General features: G+C 40.2%; 1 protein-coding gene across 1 annotated transcript in view; it reads left to right on the forward strand.

Annotated features, from left to right (window-relative positions):
* The window catches only part of LOC120353058, a 115,379-nt gene that overhangs the window by 85,861 nt on the left and 3,021 nt on the right, over window positions 1-26,497 (forward strand). The window contains 1 exon segment of the mRNA XM_039435544.1: window positions 23,853-23,942. Coding sequence (XP_039291478.1) covers window positions 23,853-23,942 — 90 coding nt within the window.

Here is a 26,497-nt window from a genome sequence, read left to right on the forward strand (position 1 = left end):
GATTGAGCAGTTCCCAATGTCAACTTTAAGAAAATCATTAATATAAATTTAGAAAAGTATTGGTGATAAAACAGTGCCTTGAGGCAGACCATATTCAGTAAGTGTATGATCTGGATGGAAAGAGCAGTGGACTTTGGTAATAAATTAATGAAACAATTAAGAGTTTTATTTCTGAATCTAACCCAATCATACATAAAGTTTCAAATGATTGTTGTACATTCAAAATTGATCAGAAATTGAATGCAAAACGATCATTAAAGTTACTGGTAGCTAGATAGCTTAGGGAAAATTAATTAATGAATACTAGGAAAGGTCAATGCCAAATGAGAACAATAAGTTTATAATCATACAAGATTATATTTTGATAAATCAAAGATTGGTGCAAGATAAAAACTTGAACATACAAAAGTTCTAGAAGTGCAAGTAAACATATATTGAGTAAAGAATGAATGACAATAATAATTCAATTGATAAAATTTCAAAAAAATTAATAACTACACTTTAAAATGTGATGTTTTTTTTACATGTGAGCAATCAACAATCAATGTGATGCTAAAGTTTCTTAATACTTCTGAGTTGTAGTTACAGGTAAGCAAAATTTCAAATAAAATAGATGAAAACTATAGTATTAGAAAATATCAAAAAAGATTGAGTGTGAAAACCTTCTAATAAAAATTGATATAAGTAATGTTACTGGAATGCAATTTCAACGAGAAATACAATACTGATAATACAATCTTGAAAGTGATTTATAATGCAGTTATGACTTATAATGCAATTAATGAAAGTATAATTGAATCAAATTTAATTGTAAAACATGAATTAATCTCCAAAATTAGATTTAATATTTGAATACTGAGATACTAAAGATAATATGTAATGTTGCAAAGATTCTTGTGACCCTAGATTGGAGAATAAACTTAAGAACAAATTGATTGAGGCTGTTAAAATTGAATTGATTAACTAGAGTTTGTAAAAAAGGCTTGGAATTGCCAAACCTTAACATTCATGATAAAAATTCTCACAAAACCAAACAAGGGAATGGAACCAAGAATCACAATAATTGAAGCTGAAAATTGTAAAAAAGATTCTTACAAATCCAAGCAAGGGAATGGAACTAAGAACCAAAATAATTGAAGTTGATAATAATTATAAAAAAGATTCTTACAAATCCAAGCAAGGGAATGGAACTAAGAACCAAAATAATTGAAGCTGATAATTGTAATCAAAAGTCAAATTGTAATAGCTTTGACTAGAATGAAAGATAATTGAAAAGATTCACAAAAATTTGGTGTACAAAATACATGTTAATTCAGGCTTGAGTCAGTGAATGGCAATGTGGAACAAGTTGCTCAATTTCAAAATGACAATGAAAATGGCCTAATGAATAAATGGTCAATAAAATCTGATTTTTTGGTTAACTATTTTGAAAATCAAACACAGTGGATAGTATGTATATGTAAAAGAAAAGGTAAATTAATACAAAATACTTAGCTCAATGTCAGGTGAGCAGCTTCAAAGTGACAAGAGATAGGACATATCCAGGCCAGGACATGTCGATGGGAAGCTGCAGCAGAAGCAGGACTACTGGAGGAGCAAATATTCTCACAAAACAAGAGAAACATGGAGTTGAGCGAGGATCCAAAATGATGAAGTCGTTCCAAGAAAAGCGGCAACAATGTGGCTATTAGTGGTTAACAGCTACGACGCAGTAAAGTCACAGTGCAATGTGATGCAACAGCGAGACAATCTTATGTGAAGAACTTGGAGCACAACTCAAATTTGTAAAAAGTGAGTTAGAATTGCAGAACGAATGTTTGAGAGATGCAATTTGATTGAAATTCATTAAAACCTGAGTCCAAAGTAACTTGGAAAAACACTTGAGTATACATGAAACGTGTGGTTGCAATGCACTGAATTGAAGATTGTGAAAATTTAAGACTTCGAATTTAAAAACTTATGATTGATTGATGACTTGATTGTAGACACTTTATAACATTTGAAAAGTGATCTGAAGATTGAGATTGAGTGCAAAAGAACGGTTTCAAAACTTGAAGAATGCAGAGCTACATTATCTCTGAACAAAGCGAGTTGGAGCGAACAAACAAAGTAGTTTACGAGAGACAAAGCAGGGGGTAATGCTGTGTTGTACGATGCAGAACCAAAAAAAACAAGCTTAAAAAGTTGAGACCTGGAAACAACCTAAATAGGACAATCGACGAAAATCTTTAAAAAATATGCAATGTATTCTAAAGCTATAAATGAGGAAAGAATGACGAAAAACAAGAACAACCGACAAATCATCTGATTAAAGTAAAGTTGGCAGCGGAAGCGCGCCAAGATTCAAACACTGCCAGCACGACTACTACAAAGAAACTTAAGTGAAGGATGGACGGCAGACGAAATCTAACAGTAAGTTTTTTATTACTTGATAAAGTATTCAGCATAAGTAGTTGATACCGTTCAGTTAGATAACTATTGAAGAGTTTGAGAGGTGAGCCTCTGATTCCAAGGTGTTCAATCTTCTCTAATAATCTTGACTGAGATACAGTGTCAAAAGCCTTTGCCAAGTTTAAGAAAGTTGTTAAAGTTTTCTTTTTACTGTTATAGTTTTCAATTATTCTTTCCAAAAAGTCGGATATTGCATCTTCTGTCTATATGCCACTCTTAAATCCATATTGATTTCTATTGATAATTCTATGTTTATTCAAATAACTTGCCAGTCTTTTTTTATAATTTTCTCCATTATTTTAGCTAAATTATTTATTGAACTTATTGGGTGATAATTTGAGCGGTTTGATTTATCGTCTGATTTATAAAGAGGAAAAACTTTAGCAACTTTGAATAGTTTAGGAAAATAACCTACCAAAAATCATTTATTTATTATCATTTTAAGAGGCTCCACAATATAGTCTGAGTAGATTTTTGCCCACACCTTCTTCTATCAGAATCCCCACTGTCGCTCTGGGCCGGCTAGACTCAGTCGGCATCTGGGGTGGGCCGCAGCAGGGGACGGGAGGCTTGGTGGGGCGTCCATCAACCACCCTCGTCCGAGTCGGGGGTTGGAACAGGGTCTTGAGTACTTTGTTGAAATGCTTCCCTCTTTTAGGAAAGAGGGGCCGTACTTTCGCACTGCCTCTCTGAGTGAGAGGAATAGAAACGATATGGTGTCTGTCGTGAGAGGGGTCTCTGGTACGGGAGAAACGTTCCCGATTGCCACTGGATGTCCTCTTGCTATTTGGGTCCGAAATAGCAAGGTATAAGAGCCTCGGAACTGGTCGCCATAGCTGGTCACCGAGTCCCTAACCTCCGGCTGTTTCCTGTGGCCAGAACCGCGTCTCGAGGTCGAGAAAGGCCTTCCCAAGCCTTACTCGAGGTCTTCTTGCTATTCTAGGTCGAAATAGCAAGTAGGAGCCCTTGCACCGGGTGTCACTACTGGTCCCCGGGTCCCTATCCTCTCGGGCACCAGCTATTTCCTGTGGCCAGATTGCGTGTCGAGGTCGAGAAAGGCCTTCCAAGCCTTACTCGAGGTCTTCTTGCTATTCTAGGTCGAAATAGCAAGGTAGGAGAGCCCTTGCACCGGGTGTCACTACTGGTCACCGGGTCCCTATCCTCGGGCACCAGCTATTTCCTGTGGCCAGGATTGCGTGTCGAGGTCGAGAAAGGCCTTCCCAAGCCTTACTCGAAGTCCTCTCATCGTTCCTGGTCCTATTGATGATGAACCAGGGTCTAGTCAGGTTTTAGCCAAAACCCGACTTGTCGCCACTTGTTGAATCAGGTAAGCTGCTGTTAAAAGTCGTCAAAGTGGTCGAACAACACTCACCTGCTGTGAGTGAATCTCGGAGCTTTCAGCGCCTTCGGTTAACTCCAGTTAACCTGAGACACAGCTCCTAGTACTCGAAGGAGTCAGAGTACACTCTGGACATGAGTTGTACTCTCTTGCTAGCTGCGCACTGCCTTCTTCACTGGTTCTCTACCGACCGCTTGCACTGGACTCCCGCACTAGACTGAGCTCCTACTAGCTCTTCACGAGCCTCCCTCAGTAGCCGAGAGGGAGGGGGTAAGGATGCGCGGCACTGTTGAGCAGTAGCTCAGCGGCCGGCTTGCTCGTTGGACAACGAGATCCTATCAAGAGATTACCGAGCATCTCCAAAACTAGCCCTAAACTCAATTCACCTCACTAGTTATGATATACATTGTGATAATAGGAAGCTATTTTTTTCAGACAGGCAGAACTCAAATTTTCTACTCCAGGAGAAGAGTTACTTCTGAGAGAACTGATTGTGTCTATTATTTCATCATTGTTTGTATCAACTAAATTAAATGAATTGAATGAGGGGATTGATAAATCGGCATGAGTATGTTGTCTAGGGCTGTTATTTATTATTTTATTATTTTATAGCTTTATTGACCACAGCGTGAAATGGTGGTTTAGAATTTCGGGATCTATATATTGGGTATTTTTTTATCTCGTTTTATATTCAACTAGCAAGAACCCGTGCTTCGCAAGGATCTACTTTAAAACTTGACAAAATGAAAACTTGACGTAATGAAATTTTGAAGAATTGAGAATAGGCCTATAATCATCCTTGGTTAATTAAGAATCTATAAGCAAAATCTCAAGTTAATCAGTCCAGTAGTTCAGACGTGATGATGCGTCAAACATAATTTTCCTATCCCGTACGTGCATAAGCCAGCTCTTTACTTTATATAATTATTATAGATATAGTTAATGACTGCAAGAGATAGGACTGTGGAACAGAATAGTGGTGAACCTATGATAGCGCCAGAAGTGTCTCAAACACAATAGTAGGTACTACATGAACTTTTTGAAAGTGATTTGAAAAAATGTTAAAACAACAGAACTGAATCCTCATCATTCTACCTTCATTTAGAGAGGCTTTTGTTTGAGCCGAATGGAAATCTATTTATAAAAAAATGAATGTCTGTTTGTGTGTTTGTTTGTATGTTTGTTTGTTCCCTGTAGACTTGAAAACTACTTGAAATAATGGCATGAAACTTTGAGAATATGTTGTGTGAATATTGGGGATGGTTTCTGAACAGAAATTTTAATAGGGGGGCTAATAATAATTATTTATTAATCCATTTTACAGACATATTTTCGAAATTTTCGGCCGAGCGGCTACTGAAGAACGAAAAGATGATCATGATTCAAGATCATATTGTGATAATATGATTTAGCATCTAAAGTTACCAGCTGTAATAAACATATCACCCTGTGATAAATTATTGTGTACTGGTATTGAAACGGTAGTTTGGAGTTGAAGTGTAGTTGATTGGTACCAGCTGTTGATGATGGTTCCTTAGAAGACCTATACAAATAAAAAATTATCACTCCCCAATCATTGAGAAACTGGAAAATGTTGAAAAAAATTATTCACCTAATGGAAGAGAGTATATATTGTATAGTATATATGTATAGTATTCATATTGCATTCATTAATTACTGGAGAATGAAAGAATAATTTACCATTTTTTGAATTTAGCTTAGCTTACATTCATCGTAAAATGGAAAGAATATGTAATTCTGTGTGATTCATCGTACATCGCATTTTTCCTGGACCATATATCGACAATCTACAGCTATGAAAACATTGAATATTTTTCTTTGAAACACTGACATAACCTTTTTTTTAATTGAAAACTTTACTGATAGATATTACTAGTCTACCAATTGATTGAGAAGAATAATATGTTTTCGGAATAATGAATGCTGCATGACTAAGCACATAGGAAGTCCGTATTGAGATGTAAATGAACATGTTGATTGTACAATAAATTTCATGATTCACCAAATAAAGTCAAGTGTAACATGAGATACATTGGCGGTACAAAGTTTGCTGGGTGAGCTAATTGTAAATTAAGCTTTATTATCAATAGACAACGCTGAAAAAGACAGGCTCAATCACCAGGAATACTATAAATCTATGAGGGACCAGTAAGACATTCATTTTGAGTAGTTTAATTACTTCCATTATGGACACTGGATACATTATGGACAATCAATACTTATGAAATTTATTAGCTACTGCACAGAATAAAAAATTTTTGATTGCAGTGACCCCCACTACTGTATTATGAATAACCATTTGGATCAAATATAAGGAATTACTCGCATCTCTCATCAACTCGTAATTTTTATTCACAAAATATTAACAAAAAATATATATTAAGTTATATTTAATAAACTCACGGCTAGTACTCAAGTTCTCTAAGCTAAAACTCTAGTACTCTAAGCTCACGCTCTCAATCAACGCAAAATCAATTCGATCAGCTAATTGTTTTAATTGTTGTAAGAAATTGTTTAAGCTTTCCAATGATTACAACATATGTTAGAATATCATGTGTCAATTATCTCAGTTCCATATGGAGTTCACCTTACCATAAGTTTACTCAATAGGATCCTTTTCCATCCTTTGAATCCTAGAGGCAAATATCTCAAAATCCGTTCTTCTTAGTGCGCATCTAGCATGTTTGAAGAATATTGTCCAAAGTTTCAAGTCTGTAGGCCAATAATTTGAGCTGTAGTGTGTTTTACATCAACATTTTCAAGTGCCTCGCATGAACCCCCTGTTGTCCTGATTTGAATTTTTCTGCAGAGATCTGATTTTTTTCGTACCTGAACGAAAAAGTTCCTCAGACTTTGCTGGCAATGAACGAAAAAGTGAAAATTTTGGGGGCCCAGCTCCAGGGGGGGCAGATCTCTGAAAATCCTTTCGTAGTGAATGTTTTGAGGCTACAATAAGAATGTTTTTAGCTTAGTAGTTTGGGCGGTGGTGTGATTTCAGTTTGTCGGGCTTAGCCTTTTAGTATAGGTAAAGAAGAAGAAGAAGAAAAGAAGAAGAAGACGAAGAAGAAGAGAAGAAGAAGAAGAAGAAGAAGAAGAAGAAGAAGAAGAAGAAGACGAAGAAGAGAAGAAGAAGAAGAAGAAGAATAAGAAGAAGAAGAATAAGAAGAGAAGAAGAAGAAGAAGAGAAGAAGAAGAAGAAAGAAGAAGAAGAAGAGAAGAAGAAGAAGAAGAAGAGAAGAAGAAGAGAAGAAGAAAAGAAGAAAGAAGAAGAGAAGACGAAGAAGAAGAAGAAGAAGAAGAAGAAGAAGAAGAGAACAAGAAGAAAGAAGAGAAGAAGAAGAAGAAGAAGAAGAGAAGAAGAAGAAGAAGAAGAAGAAGGAAGAAGAAGAAAGAAGAAGAAGAAGAAGAAGAAGAAAAGAAGAAGAAGAAGAAGAAGAAGAGAAGAAGAAGAAAGAAGAAGAGAGAAGAAGAGAAAAGAAGAAGAAAGAAGAAGAGAAGAAGGAAGAAGAAGAGAAGAAGAAGAAGAAGAAGAGAAGGAGAAGAAGAAGGAGAAGAAGAAGGAGAAGAAAAGGAGAAGAAAAGGAGAAGAAGAAGAAGGAAGAAGGAGAAGAAGAAAGAAGAAGAGGAAAGGAGAAGGAGAGAAGAAAGAAGAAGAGAAGAGAAAAAAAGAAGAAGACGAAGAAGAAGAAGAGAAGAAGAGAGAAAAGAAGAAGAGAAGAAGAAGGAGAAGCGAAGAAAAGAAGAAAAGAAGAGAAGAAGAAGAAGAGAGAAGAAGAAGAAGGAAGAGAGGAGAAGAAGAAGAAGAAGAAGAAGAAAAGAAAGAAGAAGAAGAAGAAAGAAGAAGGAGAAGAAGAAGAGAAGAAGAAGAAGAAGAAGAAGAGAAGAGGAAGAAAGAGAAGAGAAGAAGGAGAAGGAGAAGGAGAAGGAGAAGAAGAAGAAGAAGAAGAAGAAGAAGAAGAAGAAGAAGAAGAAGAAGAAGAAGAAGAGAACCGCGCAGCAAACCGTGCATTCCTCCGAACATCTTGCCTTTCAACGAACATGAGCATATGTTTCATAACGTTAAAAATCAGCTGTTAATCATTCGCCGTACCGCACTCCGAACCATTCGCCGTGCCGCTTGCCTCTGTTCTAACTGCTCGCCTCACCTCACTCCGAACGCTGACTTTTCAGCCACAGAGCCCTCGATTACAATTCCCGTGCAGCTCTCTCCACAATATTTTGGCTATCCATCACAAGTGGAAAACATGCGAACATGAATACAGAAGTATGGGCAATTTTTCATTTGATTAAATTCATGTTTTGAAGAATTCATTGTTGAATTGAATTGAATTTATTCCATCACTGCATGTACAATAAAATTGTATGGCAATCGTCAATTACATAATAAAATTTTATACATTGTTTAAAGCTATTAGTTCATTTAAATTATAGAAGCATTTTTCTTTCAACCATTCTTTCAGTCTACTTTTCAAATTCACTGAATTGTCCATTTGTTTAAGGTGTTGAGGCAGGGAGTTGAGTATCTTCTTACTGATGTGACTAGGATTTTTCTCATAAAACGCCGTCCTGTGTTGTTGTATCCTGTATGAGTTTCTCGATCGGGTGTTGTAGTTGTGGAGGTCGGCACCTCTTGACCACGATGATGCGTGTTTGAGGCCGAAAGCCGCGGATTCGAGAATATACAGAGAAGGCAAAGTGAGTATCCCTGGTGCTCGGAATAATGCTCTGCATGATGTTCTAGGTGGTTTCTTCAGCATTATTCTAAGTACTCTTTTTTGCGCCCTGAACACTCTGATCATTTCTGGTGACGTGCCCCAAAACAGCAACCCATAGGTAAGGAGAGGCTGGAAGTAACCGTAGTACGCCGAAAATACTATTTGCTGGTGCATTGTTTTTGACAGTCTAGAGATTGCAAATGTGGCCTTACTGAGTTTCTTCATTAAGCTGTGAATGTGGTCATCCCATTTCAATCCAGAATCCATTTTTATTCCCAAGAAGTTGCAGACATTTGCCGGTTCGATCTGTTGTTACGAATGATAGATTGATAGGAGCTTATAAATATTTTCTAATTCAAATGAAATAACTTCTGAAAAAAAAATGATTGGATAAATACCAATATTGAATTATTGTTGACCAAGAACTCAGTACATCGACAATTATTTATTCAACTAATTCTGTTGTCACGATGTATATCGTAACTAGAGAAAGGAATTGAATTTAGGCTCATTTATTCGACGCTCGGCTATCTTTCATAGAATCTGAGGGTCCATGTTCAAGCCAGCCACTGGCCTACCGCTCAGCGTGCTGCGCATCCTCTCTCCCCTCCCTCTCGGTCACTGAGGGAGGCTCGAGAAAGGCCAGCAGGAGGCAGTCGAGTTCGGAGAGCCAAGTCGAGCGGTCGAGAAGGTGAGAAGGAAGCAGCGAGCAGCTAGCAACGTCACAGTACGTCTTGTACTAAGTGAACTCCGATTTCTTCAGCGACCGGGAGTTGTGTTGAGGCTAAAGTCGATTAGCCTCCACACAGTGAACTCCACTGCTTACACTCGTTTGGGTGAGTGTTGAACGACATTTAACCTGTTAGACGACGGGTACCAGTTTCGACCAACGACGACACGTCAGGTTTGGTCGAAACCTGACTCCCCATTGGTAGGCCACCAGTGGGACATCGAGGCGAGAAAGGACATCTGGGAAGGTGTGGAAAAACCTTTCCCGCAACTCCGCGGTCGATCCGGACCCCAGGAGGACAGCTGGTGCCCGGCAAGCAGGACTTAGGAAAGTCCAGAGTGCTGGCGCCGCAGCGCATGATCCAGTGCGGGATCGCAAGAGGACATCCGGGAAGGTGTGGAAAAACCTTTCCCGCAACTCCGCGGTCGATCGGACCCCAGGAGGAAAGCTGGTGCCCGGCAAGCAGGACTTAGGAAAGTCCAGAGTGCTGGCCGCCGCAGCGCACTGATCCAGTGCGGGATCGCAAGAGGACATCCGGAAGGTGTGGAAAAACCTTTCCCGCAACTCCGCGGCCGATCCGGACCCCAGAGGACAGCTGGTGCCCGGCAAGCAGGACTTAGGAAAGTCCAGAGTGCTGGCCGCCGCAGCGCATGATCCAGTGCGGGATCGCAAGAGGACATCCGGGAAGGTGTGGAAAAGCCTTTCCCGCAACTCCGCGGCCGATCCGGACCCCAGGAGGACAGCTGGTGCCGGCAAGTGGGACTTAGTAAAGTCCAGAGCGCGGGCCGCCGCAGCGCACTGATCCAGTGCGGGATCGCAAGAGGATATCCGGGAAGGTGTGGAAAAACCTTTCCCGCAACTCCGCGGCCGATCCTGACCCCAGGAGGACAGCTGGTGCCCGGCAAGTAGGACTTAGAAAAGTCCAGAGTGCTGGCCGCCGCAGCACACTGATCCAGTGCGGGATCGCCAGAGGACGTCTGGGAAGGTGTGGAAAAACCTTTCCCGCAACTCCGCGGACGATCCGGACCCCAGGAGGACAGCTGGTGTCCGGCAAGTAGGACTTAGTGAAGTCCAGAGCGCGGGCCGCCGCAGCGCACTAACCAGTGCGGAACCGGAAGAGGACCTCTGGGAAGGCCAGGGGGAAGCCTTTACCAAGCTCCGCAAACCAAACCCTAGGGACTTAGTCCCGACATGAAACCCTTTCTCACGACTAACACCGTAAGGTTCCTGTTCCCTTCTTTCCGCGACCAACCCTGTTTGGCAGTGCGAAAGCACGGCCCCTCTTTCCTAAAAGAGGGAAACATTCCTCCAAAGCACTCAAAACCCTGTTTCAACCCCCAGCCCGAGCGAGGGTGGTTGACGGACGCCCCACCAAGACTCCCGTCCCCTGCCGCGGCCCTCCCCAGTCGCCGACTGAGTTTAGCCGGCCCAGAGCGACACTGGGAACTCTGATAGAGAAAGGTGTGGGCAAAAATCTACTCAGAAGATTGGCGCCCAACGTGGGGCCGAAGGCAGGAGGAGTAAAGCAGCAATGAGTGCAGAAGAGAAATGTAATCGCGCCGGAGAAGACCAGGAGGCGCGAGAGGATAGCAGCGATCCAGGAGTGTCCTGGATTTACAAACTCCACCGGAATGAAGCAGTGAATCTAGCAGCATCAGCAGGGCTACCTACAACAGGTACCATGGCAGAGCTCAGGAGAGCTCTTGTCGAAAACCACCGGAGGACAATGGTGGAGGCCGCCGGTCTAAACAGGATCGGTGGCGGAGCTGGCACAGGTCAGGAAGAGGAAGGAGCTGCAGCTTTGTGGCCACCAGTCGCGGAGGCCACTGCATGTTCCAGACTGGAAGAAATACCCAAGGAGACGTCTCCAGAGTTTGATGGAGACTCCAGCAACTCTGGGTGTACAGAGTGCACGATCAGGGCTTGATTGATCTACTACTCGACTCAGTGCTGACAGATAGCACAAGTACGAGCCTGAGGAGGGCTCTACTGGAGCAACGATGGCGATTGTTGCGATGCCCCGTTCTGGATAATGGGGAGGAGGCGCTTCGTCGAAGAGCGCGAAGGCCAGCACCAGTTAGCGAGGAGGCAGAGCCTGCACTGGTGAGGCCGGAGATGCCGGAGAGGCATTATAACATGCCTAGGCATGTGTTGAGGTCACCTACCAGGTCAACAGTGCCTGCTACATCCTGTATGGACCCGGGTGCCGTGTGTGACAAGGTTCGAGGGTGGCGGCTCTCATATGATGGGAGTGGAGATGCTCCAAGTTTTATGGAGCGGCTCGAGGAGCTGCAACAAGCATATGGCTTGTCTGGCAGACAGTTATTTCCAGCGCTACCCGAAATGTTAGCGGGGAAATGTTCCTTATGGATGAGGAATAGGAGAGAACAGTGGAGACACTGGGACGATTTCCTGAGAGACTTTCGGTCTCGTTACTATCCACCTACTTATGTGGAGGATCTTGAGAATGAAATTCTCGACAGGCGGCAGAAAGAAGGCGAGCTCATAGACGACTATGTTGAGGAGCTGCTAACGCTGATGAGGAGAAGAGGTGGTTTTTCAGAGAGTAGCCAGGTACAGAGATTGTACAAAAATCTTTTACCACGCTACAAGCTCTACATCAGGGAGGCTGAAGTGTACACCACCGACAACTTGCTACACTTAGCGAGGCAATATGAACGAATTAAATTCGAGGAGAAGAGTGCTCAACAGAGACAACGAGCTGTGAAGCAGGAGGAGGTGAGGAAGCAGACCAAGCCTCGACAGGAGACGACTACTATACAGCGCCGGAGTGAACAGCCTACAGAAGGACCCCTTGTGTTGGCAGTGCAAGAAGGTGGGACACTGGAGATCAGAGTGTCCGGAGGTTTCACTCTGCTCAAAGTGCGGGAAGCCACGACCAAATTGTTCCTGTGAGAGAGAGCAGAAGAAGACTTCTGATAGAACAGCTGTGGTTAAAACGAGGCTTCAAAATCCAGCTAGAGCCAGAGCTCCAGGATGACAACCGTCTTTTCACTATAGTGAAAATAGGAGACAGACAGTATAGTGCTCTTCTCGACACCGGAGCAGAGTCCAACTATATAAGCTCTAAAGCTTTTAATAGTTTGGAAGCAGTGGAACGAGAGCCGGTGCAGCACGGCGCTGTTATGGCTAACGGAACGGCTGCACGTCTGCGAGGTGGTGTTATAACCAAACTGAAAATCGGCAGAATATCCCTATCAACAACACTCACAATAATGGATGGGCTTTGTCCAGATATTCTGCTTGGTATGGAGTTTCTCCGTGAGCACCGGGTGAAAATGGACCCCTATTCCCGGTCAGTGGAATGGGATCCTCATCTCGTCAAAGAGCACATTGGAGATGATATTTCCACTCCAAAAGTGGAAAAAGGAGCTGTCAACTTGAGGCTGGCTACTGTTAAAACCCAGCCTGACATAGGGAGGTCAAGGAAGCCACCTGTAATTATTCCTGTGAAGAAGCAGGAGAAGAAGAAATTTCCTCAAGTCCAGAAACACGTAGGAGCCGTGTGGAAGACTAGAAAAGAGGAATTTCTTTCTCAGAAAATTTCTCCAGCCCGTGGAAAGTTCATTTGCTGGCACTGTAAACGAGCTGGGCACTGGAGGTACAACTGTCCGGTAAAGCTGTACCGGAGGCAGAAGATGGAGGATAATTTTCAGCAAGGAGCTGGAGATAATCGTCGAGCAGTGCAGTCTAGAAGACTGCCGGTGCTGGAAACTACACTCAAAGTAGTTTCGGATATTGGAGACAAGAATTATAATGCCAACAGGTATTATAATTGGAAAAGGAGGACAAGGAAGGTGAACTCTGGACAGCTAGTCAACAGGAAGGAGTGTCACCTGTCCTCGGGTGCTAATCAGCCTGCCGCAAAGTTAGCGCCGGAATTTTCTGGCCCATATGAGGTCGAGGAAATGTTGAGTGCCGGTAAGAGGGTTACTGTGCACGAGAAGGGCCAGCTCCAGCTGACACCTGCCCGAGGATGAGGAAGAGGATGGTGATGGAGCAGTTGCGGAAAAGGTGGACGGAATTCGAGCGGATGGACAGCAGGAGGCCGAGCGAGTCTATAGAGGGTCGCTGCCTATCCGGAGGATGGGATACCAGAGAGGTGTCACGCGCCGCCAATAAGGAGGTAAGAGGCGAGAAGGGGTGAATTTCATAGAAGTTCAATCATATCACAGCTTTAGAGCTATTTTTGATTCATAAATTATCCCATTTAAAATGAGGAAATTAAATTTTGTTGTCAAAGACAAAATAGCATAGATATTGAAGAAAATTAATTCAGAATTATTAGCACGAATTTATTAGCCGAATTTTGAAAATTAATAGCATTAGCACGATTCCGAAAATGATGAAAATATTAAAAGACTGACAATATTATTGTTATTGAAAGAAATTGGTCAATAGTTTATTAAAAGGAAACAGCATATTCCGTTTAGTTTTTCTCATAAAATAGAGTTCTACTTAAACTAAATGGCAACTCAACCATTACAGTTTAATTAATATAATCAGTCATAAAGCACTGGCTGGATTAAATGGAAAAAAAATATCATTGACAAATCAATACATTTCTTTTGATCTGAAGGCAATCCCAATAATTTCAGATTGAAATTTATTTACAATATTAAAATGTGACCAAAAGCAGGATAATCAAGAAAGTTTTTTTACAGTCTATGACTAGTTAATAACAGCCAAAGTCGATTCCAACTAGACTAAAATTTTCTTGATCGGTATATTACCGATATTGTTGTAACCAAGTACAGGTTAACAAACAAAACTTGCAGTAGCTTGTTTTCTATTTGCCATAAATAGTTGATGGCAAAATGAGTGGATAGAGAATATTAGAAAATATTATAGATCAGTATGATATGAATAATATTTTAACCATGAGGTAATGGTTATAATAATTGAAATCATTTAATGAAGCTGGTGGTAATTGCTTTGATCCGTGTAAAGTGTTACGATGCAGTTGATTAACAGACGTTATTATACTGTGGGATAAAAGTGAATTACGTTGCAATTAGTTATTCATGTGGAATGAATAAATTGCGTTTGATTGTGAGTCTAGATGTACTACAATCGGGGGTTATTAGCTTCAGATTATGATTTAAATTTTCTAATATTTCACTGGAAAATAAAGTCGGAGGACTTACTATAAATTGGAATAAGATAATTATTATTTCAATTAGAATTGATTCTACGTTGGATCGAAAAGTTGTTTGAGCTGTGCTGTACAGATAAGATAAGCATTATCTCAACTGGCTAACTGCTATCACCTAGCTTCTAGTCTGTAGAAGAGAATTACTTCTCCTTTTCAATAACAATTTAAAACATTGAATTCATGAGAATTCTAGTTTTTCCAGATATTCCACTGTTTTGAGTCAGTCTGTGTTAGATCGTGCTATTGTTAGTTTGGAATTAGATCACGTCTCGAGAGTGAATCTAATTTTTACTCAGCCTACCATCATGAGTTTATTGACGGTGCATTAATTCATTCAATTATTACTATTTGTGCTGATTGTTGTGATTATTTTTCGGAAAATCAATATTTACTGAGTATGAATTAATTGTCAGCTGTTGTGTCATTATACACGCCTTGTGTGAATAATTACTTTGGAAAAAAAGTAAATTAAGATTTATTTCGGGGTGAAATAAGTCTTGAAGTGAGAAAGAGAGGTTGAGCAATAAATGTTCACTGATTGTGAATTAATTAGCAGATTTGGTCTGTTATAATAAACACACTGTCATTTATATCCAATGGATGGTTACTTTGCATAAGTAAATCATGTGATTGATTTCGTCATTGAAATGAACAGTGAGAAGTGGAATATTGAGTTGAGATTTATAGTTCCGATTTTATTATTGTGATGTAGTGAGAAGGCTGTAATCCTCATAACAGATCGAAAATGAATTATTATTTCGACCACATTTAATTGTGATATAAAATCGAAATATGTGGTGTAACATCACAACTAGTGGCTTCATGTCAACCATATAATTCAGTATTCCTCATCATATTATCATCTCTCATATTGTTTTAATTTTCGGAACAAAATATTTCAAATTTATATTTATTTTACAGTTTCGAGTGCTAAGTAAAAAAAAATTTTGTTATCAATTCAGATCTTAATCTTTCTAAATTCAAAATTAATAATTGTTTCAAGTGTTTGGTGAGAAAATTAGACAAAATTTTATTAAGTGAAGGAAACATAACCTTTTTTCTGGACTATTTTAATAAATTAAAATTCGGGGGAGGAACAGTTTTGGGCTGTGCCTGTTGATCCTCCCCAAATTATTTTAAATAATAATTTTGTATCATTGAATCAATAAAATAAAAATAAAAAATAAAATAAAAAAAATATTTTATTGTGAACAATAAGTTGCTGATACACTGAACTAACTGAGGGTATCCATCACTCTGACACTTGGTGATTTTCCTGGACTCCAATTCACCTCTATCAACTTCTGCCTCCTGTGAAGTGGTACATTGTTGTGTATCACGTTTCTTCTTGAGGATGGGGACTACAACTTGAGTCTTCTTCCTCGACGAGCTCCTGGGATTATTGGAGCTGTATCTCAGCTGATTATTGCTGAGACCACGACAAGTTCCTGGTCGTGTTGGGGATTCATCCCAGCTGTCTGATGCTGGAAGTTAGGCAGTGCGAGAGCACGGCCATGCAGGGCGCAAGCCCGGCACATGCAGTGCGCAAGCACGGCGAAGCAAGGCAGTGTGGAAACACGGCGATTCTGCAGTGCGAAAGCACGGCGTCCTTTTTGCAGTGCGAAAGCACGGCGTCCCCCCTTGCAGTGCGGAAGCACGGCATCCCAGCAGTGCGGAAGCACGGCATCCCTTTGCAGTGCGAAAGCACCGCGTCCTTTTTTTTTGCAGTGCGAAAGCACGGCGCTTCTTGCAGTGCGAAAGCACGGCGTCCCCCATCGCAGTGCGGAAGCACGGCGGTCTCTTGCAGTGTGCAAACACGGCGTCCCCCATTGCAGTGCGGAAGCACGGCGGTCTCTTGCAGTGTGCGAACACGGCGTCTCAACGCAGTGCGAAAGCACGGCGCAGATCTTCAAGATCTTCTCTGAAGCTAGGCCTAGGATCCGGCCCGATATCTTGCTCATTTCTTCGGATGGTGCCGACGCACCACCACCGGTTGGCGAGGAGTCAACCTGGCGCCCAGTTGTGTTCGGTCTATGATGACCGGCGGAGAGGCGGCAGAATGTACTCAGGCATTTGGGACATTCTGTCTGCCGTTTACCCCTTCCATCCTCACCCCCCCTCTCCTCCCCCTCTCTTTCCCCCCCCCTTCCCTTAGTAGGAACAGTGTGTCACGATGTATATCGTAACTAGAGGAAGGAATTGAATTTAGGGCTCATTTATTCGACGCTCGGCTATCTTTCATAGAATCTGAGGGGTCAACGTTCAAGCCAGCCACTGGCCTACCGCTCAGCGGTGCTGCGCATCCTCTCTCCCCTCCCTCTCGGTCACTGAGGGAGGCTCGAGAAAGGCCAGCAGGAGGCAGTCGAGTTCGGAGAGCCAAGTCGAGCGGTCGAGAGAGGTGAGAAGGAAGCAGCGAGCAGCTAGCAACGTCACAGTACGTCTTGTACTAAGTGAACTCCGATTTCTTCAGCGACCGGGAGTTGTGTTGAGGCTAAAGTCGATTAGCCTCCCACACAGTGAACTCCACTGCTCTACACTCGTTTGGGCGAGTGTTGAACGACATTTAACCTGTTTAGACGACGGGTTACCAGTTTCGACCAACGACGACACGTCAGGTTTGGTCGAAACCTGACTCCCCATTGGTAGGCCACCAGTGGGACATCGAGGCGAGAAAGGACATCTGGGAAGGTGTGGAAAAACCTTTCCCGCAACTCCGCGGTCGATCCGGACCCCAGGAGGACAGCTGGTGCCCGGCAAGCAGGACTTAGGAAAGTCCAGAGTGCTGGCCGCCGCAGCGCACTGATCCAGTGCGGGATCGCAAGAGGACATCCGGGAAGGTGTGGAAAAACCTTTCCCGCAACTCCGCGGTCGATCCGGACCCCAGGAGGACAGCTGGTGCCCGGCAAGCAGGACTTAGGAAAGTCCAGAGTGCTGGCCGCCGCAGCGCACTGATCCAGTGCGGGATCGCAAGAGGACATCCGGGAAGGTGTGGAAAAACCTTTCCCGCAACTCCGCGGTCGATCCGGACCCCAGGAGGACAGCTGGTGCCCGGCAAGCAGGACTTAGGAAAGTCCAGAGTGCTGGCCGCCGCAGCGCACTGATCCAGTGCGGGATCGCAAGAGGACATCCGGGAAGGTGTGGAAAAACCTTTCCCGCAACTCCGCGGCCGATCCGGACCCCAGGAGGACAGCTGGTGCCCGGCAAGCAGGACTTAGGAAAGTCCAGAGTGCTGGCCGCCGCAGCGCACTGATCCGGTGCGGGATCGCAAGAGGACATCCGGGAAGGTGTGGAAAAGCCTTTCCCGCAACTCCGCGGCCGATCCGGACCCCAGGAGGACAGCTGGTGCCCGGCAAGTGGGACTTAGTAAAGTCCAGAGCGCGGGCCGCCGCAGCGCACTGATCCAGTGCGGGATCGCAAGAGGATATCCGGGAAGGTGTGGAAAAACCTTTCCCGCAACTCCGCGGCCGATCCGGACCCCAGGAGGACAGCTGGTGCCCGGCAAGTAGGACTTAGAAAAGTCCAGAGTGCTGGCCGCCGCAGCGCACTGATCCAGTGCGGGATCGCCAGAGGACCTCTGGGAAGGCCAGGGGACGCCTTTACCAGAGCTCCGCAACCAACCCGGACCCCGGGAAGACACCCGGTGCCCAAGGACTAGGACTTAGTCCCGACACGAAACCCTTTCTCACGACTAACACCGTAAGGTTCCTGTTCCCTTCTTTCCGCGACCAACCCTGTTTGGCAGTGCGAAAGCACGGCCCCTCTTTCCTAAAAGAGGGAAACATTCCTCCAAAGCACTCAAAACCCTGTTTCAACCCCCAGCCCGAGCGAGGGTGGTTGACGGACGCCCCACCAAGACTCCCGTCCCCTGCCGCGGCCCTCCCCAGTCGCCGACTGAGTTTAGCCGGCCCAGAGCGACACTGGGAACTCTGATAGAGAAAGGTGTGGGCAAAAATCTACTCAGACTGTATTGATAAAATTATAATCATTTTCTCTATTGATAATCAATTCCATCAACTAACTGAAAAAAGTACTTCAATTTTCATGGATTTATTAATAGAATTATATGAATCTGAAGTGTAGGTCATATCTAAATTCACAAAGAGTTCGATTCTTGTTAGCAAGATAGATGTTATTCAATGCAGAAATCATTGTTATTCTACTAAAACATAGGATAAAATGAATAGTTCTCTTTCAGGGGGAGTTTTGACAACCCACAAAACTCATTTTTCATTTGAAGAAATAATATCAAAAAGGTGCATAGGACCTTACTTTTTTGTTCAGCTTGCCAAAATACCCCTCTAAATTAAAATTTTCGACTGACTGTACAGTGAGTCAATCATTCTATTAATAAGGCTTGAATAATTCTGAAATTTTAATTAAATAAAAATGGTAGAGGATAATTATCATGTAGATATCAACACCTTCATTTGAAGACATATTAACTGCATGCGTTTTCATATTGCCGATACAGCATTGATAAAACTGTAGACATGTATTGATTATTTAGCAGTCTCAAAAACTGTTCTAGCTGAAAAATTAATAATACATGCCACGTGTAGGCTTATACATTGCATGAGGAAAACGAAGTTCAAAACTATGGTTTTCCTAAACATATGTATTTGAGATAATTTCTTTGATGCAGCTGTTTCACATTCAACATTATAAATTATACAGAGTTTGTGAAAATAAAAATATTTATTGATTACCAAAACAATACTTTTATTATATTAATGATAATAATTAATTATTAAAACAATACTTCTATTATATCAATAATAATAATATTATTAAACATATTTATCAACTATCAGAACAATATTATTGAGGTCGAGTGGAATCAGGTAGAAAGCAATGATAGAACAGATGTTCTTTTTTGAATTTCTATCATAAAATTTTTTTGTTATTTCCAATGATTAAAACATATGTTAGAATATCACATGTCAATAAATAAATTATCAATAATAATAATATTATTAAACATATTTATCAACTATCAGAACAATATTATTGAGGTTGAGTAGAATCAGGTAGAAAGCAATAATAGAACAGATGTTCTTTTTTGAATTTCTATCATATTATTTTGTTATTTCCAATGATTAAAACATATGTTAGAATATCACATGTCAATAAATAAATTATCTCATTTCCATATGGCACTCACCTTAAGTTACCATGTTCATAACCTTACTTAATAGGATCCTTTTTCATCCTTTGAAACCCTTAGAGGCAAAATATCTCAAAATCCGTTCTTAGTGCGCGTCTAGCATGTTTGAAGAATATTTGTGCGAAGTTTCAAGTCTGTAGGACAATTAGTTTGAGCTGTAGTGTGATTTTACATCAAAATTTTCGAAAAATGCCCTCTCCTGGACCCCCCTGTGCTCCTGATCGAAATTTTTCTGCTTAGATCAATTTTTTTTACGTAGCTGAACAAAAAAGTTCCTCATGACTTTGCTGTGCAATGAGCGGTTAAAAAGTACAAAATTTTGGGGGGGCGCCAGCTCCCTCAGGGGGGCAAATTTCTGAAAATCCTGCCTTAGTGGATGTTTTTAGGCTACCATAAACAATCGTGCAAAATTTCAAGTTTTTAGGCTCAGTAGTTTGGGCTGTGGTGTGATTTCAGTCTTTCGGGGCTTAGCCTTTTATAAGTATAGAGAAGAGAAGAAGAAGAATAAGAAGAAGAGATAGAGGTCATTGATACACCCCCATGTCTTTTTCGAATTGCCTCTGCTTTGAAGTAGTATATTATTATAGTAGTCATACTTAGATTTTCTTATTATGTTGTCTAATGTGTTTCTGCAGTTTTTATATAGTGATTTGAGAAAGTTGTTTTGAGGCTGTTTTTTCAATGTCTGATGCATTTTATCTCGTTTTCTTATTGAAGTTATTAATCCTGCAGTTATCCAAGGCTTGAGAGGCTTTAGTTTGTGTAGTACAATTTTTATTTGGGTTGCATTTCCAATCTCAGTGGATAATACATCAACAAATAATTCAACAGCATTTTCAATATTTAAATCAAGTTGTGATGCAACCTCGGACCAATTGTACTTCTTAAGATTATTCATCAAATCATGGTAGTTTATAGATTTTCTAGTGTTAACACTTGGTTCAGTTCTACCAGTATTTTTTCCAAGACCAATGTTTATACAAGTCAGATAGTGGTCAGTGATACTTTTGTTTTCATTATTGATCCAATAATAGACTCACAAGCATCGTTTGTTTTTCTGTAAAATATGTGATCAATACATGATTGGGATCCGTTTATTTCTCGAGTAGGTTTATTAATGTAAGATTTAAAACCATTAGATGACAAAAGGTTGAAATATTCATTAACAAAGTTTGTGTTACTGTTTATATCTATTTTTGTATCACCGATGATTATTATGTTTTGACTATTTTCATGTTTCAAGTAATCAATGCAATCATTCAGACTATTGAGAAAATTTTGCAAATTAGAAGAAGGTGATCGGTAAATATTAACTATTGTGAATTTAATATTTTCATCAGGTATACTGACATTCAGTATTAGAGAGTTACATTCGAGTATAAGAAAATTTATGTTCTCAACATTGAATGTGTTCCTAGTAAAAATACAAACTCCATCACATTTATTCAGTCTACCTGGTACACTATGAATTGAATAATCATTCAAACTGTAGTTAATTGTACTATCGTTAATCCAAGTTTCACTAAGAGCTATAAACTCAAATTTAGTATCACAATTTCTTAGAATATATGCTAAGTTATCAAATTTTCTATTCATATTTCTTATATTCATGTGACAAATATTCACAAATCTACAAGGCTCAGTGGTATGAAATTTGCGGTTTGAGATTGAAAATATCATCTACTTGGATTGTATTGTATGACTCAACTGAGATTTCATTTTCAAAATTATTTATTAATCATTCGTCATATTTATAGAGTAAAAATAAATTGATCACAATAAGGTAAAAGGCTCCAAAAAACTAATCTGTTAAACAGTACCTAGTGAAAAATGAGAGTCAATTGTTTTTGATATGTGATGAGCCAGCAAAATGTTCAGGTTTTCGTATTTCTGTTTGAATGACACAATTTCGAGTTGGCTCTTAATAAGTGTAGTGATGAAAAGGTTTTTGACCTCTGCTCTAAATACAGAATTTGATTGGCCATAATCTGGTTTATCTATTAAACTTTGAATTGCTCTAATATAGCAGGGACAAGTTGTATCATTTACTAGATGTTTATCATCCTTTTTATTGTTCTTGCAATTGGCACATATGGGTGCTTGTGATTTGTTAGGGCGATTTTTGTACTCGTGATTCTCTTGAGCACAGAAACCACAGATTGTGGTTTCTGCGTTACAAAATTTTGAGGTGTGGCCAAATTTCAAGCATTTGAAGCAACGAGCTACTGATGTGTAATCTTTGACTCGACAAGAGGTCCAATCTACATAGATTCGTCCCTTATTGATTATTTCTCGTCGAATATCAGGAGACCATTCGATTACCTAATGGGTGTACTCTCTCTTCCTTTCCTACTATAAATAATGGGTAGAATTCTATATCAAAGTTTTCTTTATTTATTGTGTTTGAGAAATTCCTGTTGAAAATTTCTAGACTTAAATCACTCTGGCTCAATTCTTTAGATACATTTTACATATGGATACTCTAGGTTTTTTCAACGAAGGAGTACTAATTTCTAAATCTTCATCATTAATTAGTTTGTTTCCTAGAACTTTTACCTTGTCCTCGGATGGGTCCATCACCAATAACACTCCACCTCCACGTACGTTTACTGTTTTTTTTTCAGTGATTTTTATTTCGGAATTGTTTTTTTTTAAAGTTTCTCTGACTTTTGCACTGCTTTCACTATCACTTCCTGTTACCACTGCAGGCTTCACTATCACAATTTTCTTCTTCTCGGAAATCTTGCGCACTAATTTTTTTCCAGTCACTTGTTGCTGCTGCTGTTTATTTACTTTAATAATTGGTACTTGCACTACTTCTGCAAATGATCTTGTAGCAGTAGTAGTGGGTGGCTGTCCTCTGTTGAAGTCCGATGAGAGCTGGTTTATGCTTTTTTCCAATTTATCCAGTCTGCATAGAACTTCGTTCTGGGTTTCTTCTTTCTCCTGGGTTTTTTTCATCGTTTCGACTCTAGTTATGATAAATGCCAGCTTGTTGCACAGAGCACTGTATTGATCAAAATCCACTCGAGATAGCTTTTTTCCGAATGTCTCACTGCCCCATTTAATGAGATCGGAGTAAAGATCGTGAAGAGTTCGCACGTCTTCCAGTAAACTCTGGTCCATGATTTTGCTCGCATTCTGATCCTCCAAGTTGATGAAGCTGCATCTCTCCGAATATTCATCTTCCCCCTCAAACTCTGCAGCAAGAAGAGGTGGCAATTTCACCGGTGTAAGGAATTGAGATCCCGATCTATCCATAATTGAAGTTTGTTACGGAAATACACTTCATAACACTCGAATACTTTTCAACTATTATAGTTTAAAGACAATAATTTTATTATTGCTGACGGCTAGAATACTGTTAGCTAATTCTACAATATAAACTACGCTGGCACTACGATGTCTATTCTACCCCGTTCGGCTGACGACTGTGAATTAATAAATAATATTAAAAGGTTATTTCAGAAGTATCCCCATTTAAATTACTTATTTTAAATAGGATTTCTATTTTTCTATTATTTTTAGAAGAAATTGGAATAGAATGCCTACCAAATAACTCAATTTCTGTTGTTTTGAAATTCAGATTGGTATATCACAGCTTTTTAAATTAGACGCCATTTCAGGTTTGTATAAAAATAAAATATGATCTAAGTTATGGAAGCAAATTTTTGAATCAAATTATGAAAAATATATATTCTTGACTAATTTGACATTAAATCGATCATTTTATCAAGGAAATGATAATTATTATTAGATCAAATTTAATGGGATGAATTGAGTAACAGCTGTGTACAGTCAGTGGCAAAATGGAGAGACTTGGCAACGTTTTTCTCCTATCTTTCTTCACTGCCATTATAACGTGGACCTCACTATAGAGACACCATTCTTCAAGAGGACTGATAATGACAAAAAAGACCAATGGGAGTAACCTCCTTTATACAAACTTTCAGGCGTGCTTGAAGTATAGTTTTATTTTTTTCAATATTTTTCTCAAATGACTCATTTTTGACACGAAACGGAAATGGGAATAATAAGGAATGCATCTTTCAAATCACATACTTGATAGCCTATGTCATATTCGATTTTTCATTTTATTTGGGCTTCCCCTAAATTATCCTCCACGAGCCGCCACTGGCAATACTTTCCTTACCTATGATAATAGGGCAAGGAAAGTAAAAATAGCATTGCTGATTTTTATACTTCTCTGCACCTTGTTTAAGAACTCACACAAGTTACCATTGCACCTGTTACAGGCCGAGTTTGAATCCATGATGAAAGGGGGTGGCTCGTATTGCTTGACTCTTGTTTATGATTTTGACAAAAAAGAATTGGCAGATGTTCAGGTGAGTACTTCAGAACGAAGCTAACACATTTCACTTTCCTTGCCCTATTACCATAGGTAAGGAAAGTATTGCTTTCCGAAAAAAATTAAGGTACCCCAATTTCTAAATTTCTATACGTTTCAAGTCCAAAAAAGTGGTTTTTAGGTATTGGTCTGTATGTGTGTGGTGTGTGTGTGTGTGTGTGTGTGTGTGTGTGTGTGTGTGTGTGTGTGTGTGTATGAGTGTATGTGCGTCTGTGTACACGATATCTCATCTCCCAATTAACGGAATAAATTGAATTTTGGAACTTAAGGTCCTTACGATATAAGTATCCGACACGAACAATTTCGATCTGATCCAATTCAAAATGGCGGCTAAAATGGCGAAAATGTTGTCAAAAACAGAGTTTTTTGCAATTTTCTCGAAAACGGCTGCAACGATTTTGATCAAATTCATACCTAAAATAGTCATCGATAAGCTCTATCAACTGCCACAAGTCCCATATCTGTAAAAATTTCAGGAGCTTCGCCCCATCAATGCAGACGATTACCAATTATCAGGCTTCAGATACAATTGAAACGAAAAAAATCAAGTGGAGTAGATTGAGCATGAAAATCTCTACAATTAATGTTCAGTAACATTTTCACCTAAAATTGAAAATAAGCTTTAAATTCGAGAGAATGTGATTATTCAATTGCAAATTATTGTTGATTCTATTAAATCATTCACTATGAAGAGATAGCAGACCTCATGTGTGTCTCCAGCGTTATTGCCCTGTCACCAGCTGGCTCAAATCTTTGAATAGTAGACTTGAGATGCGCGGGAACACTAGCGTCAGGTGATCAATTTTCATAACGGCAAGGAAAGTTGTGTGAGTGCGCCACACCAGATTTTTGTATGAATTTTTTGATCACAATCTGTATAAATAATATGGGGGTCGCAGAGTATCGCCAGCCCATCCATCGCCCATCCATCGCCAGAGTATAACCATCACAGCCAAAAAAATCTGGTGTGGCGCACTCACACAACTTTCCTTGCCGTTATGAAAATTGATCACCTGACGCTAGTGTTCTCGTGCATCTCAAGTCTACTATTCTAAGATCTGAGCCAGCTGGTGACAGGACAATAGCGCTCATAGTGAATGATTTAGAATCAACAGTTGCAAACAGTTTGCAATTTAATAATCACATTTTCTCGAATTTAAAGCTTATTTTCAATTTTAGGTGAAAATGTTACTGGGCATTAATTGTAGAGATTTTCATGCTCAATATTTTCCACTTGAAATTTTTTGTTTAAATTGTATTTGAAGCCTGATAATTGGAAATCTGAAATTAAACTTTGCATAGATGGGGCGAGCTTCTGAAGTTATTACAGATATAAGACTTGTGGCAGTTGACAGAGCTTATCAATGACTATTCTAGGTATAAATTTGATCGAAATCGTTGGAGCCGTTTTCGAAAAAATCGCAAAAAACCCTGTTTTCGACAAAACTTTCGTCATTTCAGCTGCCATCTTGAATTTCATTCAATCGAAATTGTTTGTGTCGGATCCTTATAGTGTGAGGACCTCACGTTCCAAATTTCAAGTCAACTGTACACAGACGCACATACACACAAACACACACACACACACACACACACACACACACACACACACACACACACACACACACACACACACACACACACACACACACACACACACACACACACACACACACACACACACACACACACACAATACCCAAAAATCACTTTTTCGGTCTCAGGGGGCCTTGAAACGTATAGAAATTTAGAAATTGGGGTACCTCAATTTTTTCGGAAAGCAATACTTTCCTTACCCATGGTAAAGGGACAAGGAAAGTAAAAGTTGGGACGAATTGGGCTATTTAGTCAGACTGGGACGACGACAAAATAGGTCGTTTCACGCAAATGACAAGCTTGGTTTACTCGCGGAAATCCACGCGATAAATTCTATTGACCAAACGTAGGCAACGTTTTCCAACTCGTTGAAAGTGGCATCTTTTTACAGAGCTGTAGGTGATTATTTTGTCATTGAGTTCAGATTCATATTATTGGTTGAATACTATGAAGGACAATATTATTAGTAGTTATGTGAACAAGTACCTGATTGAAACTATAGACCTTATGGGAATACAGCAATAGACTGGCTTCTCCACACATCTGTGTAATCACTTATCAGCTGATTTATAATGAATAATTCTATAGTCTGATCTTTACTCTAATATTGGTGTATGAAGGAAGCTCCTTTCTCCTTTCATATTATCCTTGAATTGCAAAATTTACAAAAACCTTGTATATACATCAATGTATTAAAAAAGGAACACACCTGTCAAATTTCATGAAAATCTATTCCCGCGTTTTGCCGTAAATGCGCAACATATAAACATTCAAACATTTAAACATTAAGATAAATGCCAAACCGTCAACTTGAATCTTAGACCTCACTTCGCTCGGTCAATTAAGAATCATTGAATATTCTGATCACACAAAAATGTAATTCATAAATTGTTTGTTATTTCTCAAAGACAAGACATAATTATTATGTATATAACT

The sequence above is a fragment of the Nilaparvata lugens genome, chromosome 9 (assembly GCF_014356525.2).
Source record: "Nilaparvata lugens isolate BPH chromosome 9, ASM1435652v1, whole genome shotgun sequence".
Lineage (NCBI taxonomy): Eukaryota > Metazoa > Arthropoda > Insecta > Hemiptera > Delphacidae > Nilaparvata > Nilaparvata lugens.